The sequence below is a fragment of the Octopus bimaculoides genome, chromosome 2 (genome assembly GCF_001194135.2).
Source record: "Octopus bimaculoides isolate UCB-OBI-ISO-001 chromosome 2, ASM119413v2, whole genome shotgun sequence".
Lineage (NCBI taxonomy): Eukaryota > Metazoa > Mollusca > Cephalopoda > Octopoda > Octopodidae > Octopus > Octopus bimaculoides.
Genome location: NC_068982.1, coordinates 34,215,898 through 34,218,290, shown reverse-complemented (window position 1 = coordinate 34,218,290; position 2,393 = coordinate 34,215,898). Strand labels below are relative to the sequence as shown.

Genomic DNA, 2,393 nt, shown 5'->3' with positions numbered 1-2,393 from the left:
TATATATATACATATATATATATATATATATAACACTTGCTGTCAATTTGTAAAAGAATCTTGCATATTGATGTTAATATATGTTCTCTGAACTAAGGCTTTTCTTTTTCTATCAATATTCTAATAATTCATTGTAGGTGGTCGAGGACGACAAAAGGTCCCAGATGTTGATGAAAAGCTAATAACAGAGAAAACTACGTATACGTGTGACAAGTGTGATAAAACATTTCATAGGTATGTGTTATAATTTTTATGGTGTGAAATTTTTATCTTGCAATGTTTTACCCAAGAGGGCACCAGTTTTGCCTATTATTGATTGATGATTCTAGATATTAATTCATGTATTTATGTACTAATATCCTTGGTTGGTTTGTTTTACTATTTTAGTACATTTCATTTCCAAAAGTCCAATTGTCTCTATGGGGACTTCATTCTTTCCCATATAATTAATAGTTTAAAGAAAACAGAGAATATACATAGAATAATCATTTTTTGAATCATAGTGCAGTCAATTAATAAGTTCTTACTTTTTCGCCTATGTCACGTTTTGGCCAATTTTTGTGTATATTTGCACCTTTAAAGTGCATTATGATCTTATAAAACAATGACCTCTTCTGGGCATATTGGCTGCTATTTTTTTGCTTCTCTCAACAGGAGAATTTTCTTGTTCATTTATTTTACACCCATTTTTCTATGTTGGCTTAGGGTTAATTGAATACTTGTTTGAGTAAGTATTTCATGCCTGGACCACATGCAAGTATGGAAAAGTGAACATTAACATGATGATGATGCTCTTCTTGTCAAATAAGGGATTTTTTTTTTATCCTATTAGACTTTAGAAGGGCAGGACTATTGGATGTAATGTTTTCCATTGCCAGGAATGTAAACAATTAATTTTTTAGGTTATGACAAAGCAGAAACAAGAACTTCACATACATATTGAAACACACATGCACACAGTTTCTTATTTCTTTATTGCCCACACGGGGCTAAACATAGAGAGGACAGACAAAGGGATTAAGTCGATTAGATCGACCCCAGTGAGTAACTGGTACTTAATTTATCGACCCCGAAAGGATGAAAGGCAAAGTCAAACTTGGCGGAATTTGAACTCAGAATGTAGCGGCAGACGAAATACCGCTGAACATTTCACCCGGCGTGCTAACGTTTCTGCCAGCTCGCCTGACAATTCCACTGACAAGCCATTGGTCAAACTAAGTCTGTAGTAGAAGACACTTGCCCTAGGTACCATGTTGTCAGACTGAACCTGAACTCACATGATTGTGAAGCAGACTTTGTATTCTATGAGTATGTATGAGTTGTCATCAACTTTTGTGTGTTTATCTTACAGAGAAGCTGCTCTACGTCGTCATGTCAAATATGACCACACAAACAGTGATGATAATGAAGAGGAGGAAGAAGAGGTGGAGGATGGAGAAAAAGACAAGCAAACTGAAAAAGAAGACGTAGAAAACAAGGATGACAATCCAGAGAAAGTTGCTGTTGAAGATGTTGAACTCGATTATAAATCTGGGGAAATACCTGCTGATGGTAAACCAAGTCGACCATACACCTGCCAAATTTGCCAGCGCAGCTTCAAAAAGGTAAACAATAAATTTATAATATGTAATATAGTTGTGCCTGTTGTGTGTGTGTGTGTTAGGAAGGGCATCCAGCTGTAAAAATCCTGCCAAAACAGTCACAGAAGTCTGGTGCAGGCTTCTTCCTGGTCAGCTCCTGTCAAACCGTCCCACCCATGCCAGCATGGAAGGCAGATGTTAAACGATGATGATGATATATATATTCTTTTATTCTTTTACGCATTTCAGTCATTTAACTCTGGCCATGCTGGAGCACCACCTTAAAAGGTTTTAGTTGAAGAAATTAACCCTAGGACTTATTCCTTGTAATCCTAGTACTTATTCTATTAACCTCTTTTGCCAAACCACTAAGTTACAGGAAGAGAAACACACCACCATCGGTTTTTCAAGTGATGGTGGGAGTGCAAACACAGACATAAATAAATATATATATACACACATACACATGACAGGCTTCTTTTAGTTTTCTGTCTACCAAATCCACTCACAAGGCTTTGGTCAGCCCGAGGCTATAGTAGAAAACACTTACATAAGGTGCTACAGTGTGAGACTGAACCTGGAACCATGTGGTTGGGAAGCAAGCTTCTTACCACACAGCCACACCTGAGCCTATATATATTTAGTGAAGGCGGCGAGCTAGCAGAAATGTTAGCATACCAGGCAAAATAGTTAGCAGTATTTCATCTGCCGTTACATTCTGAGTTCAAATTCCGCCGAGGTCAACTTTGCCTTTCATCCTTTTAGGGTTAGTTAAATAAGTATCAGTTATGCACTGGGGTCGATGTAATCAAC

The 2,393-nt window shown here is 37.2% G+C and overlaps 1 protein-coding gene across 2 annotated transcripts in view; it reads left to right on the top strand.

Moving 5' to 3' along the window:
• LOC106868103 (transcription factor E4F1) overlaps positions 1 to 2,393 on the top strand; it is a 29,087-nt gene that overhangs the window by 7,211 nt on the left and 19,483 nt on the right. For both annotated transcript variants that reach the window (XM_014913225.2, XM_014913224.2), the window contains exons 3-4: positions 138 to 234; positions 1,352 to 1,604. In XM_014913225.2, the coding sequence (XP_014768711.1) occupies positions 138 to 234; positions 1,352 to 1,604 (350 nt within the window). The remainder of the gene's footprint in view (positions 1 to 137; positions 235 to 1,351; positions 1,605 to 2,393) is intronic.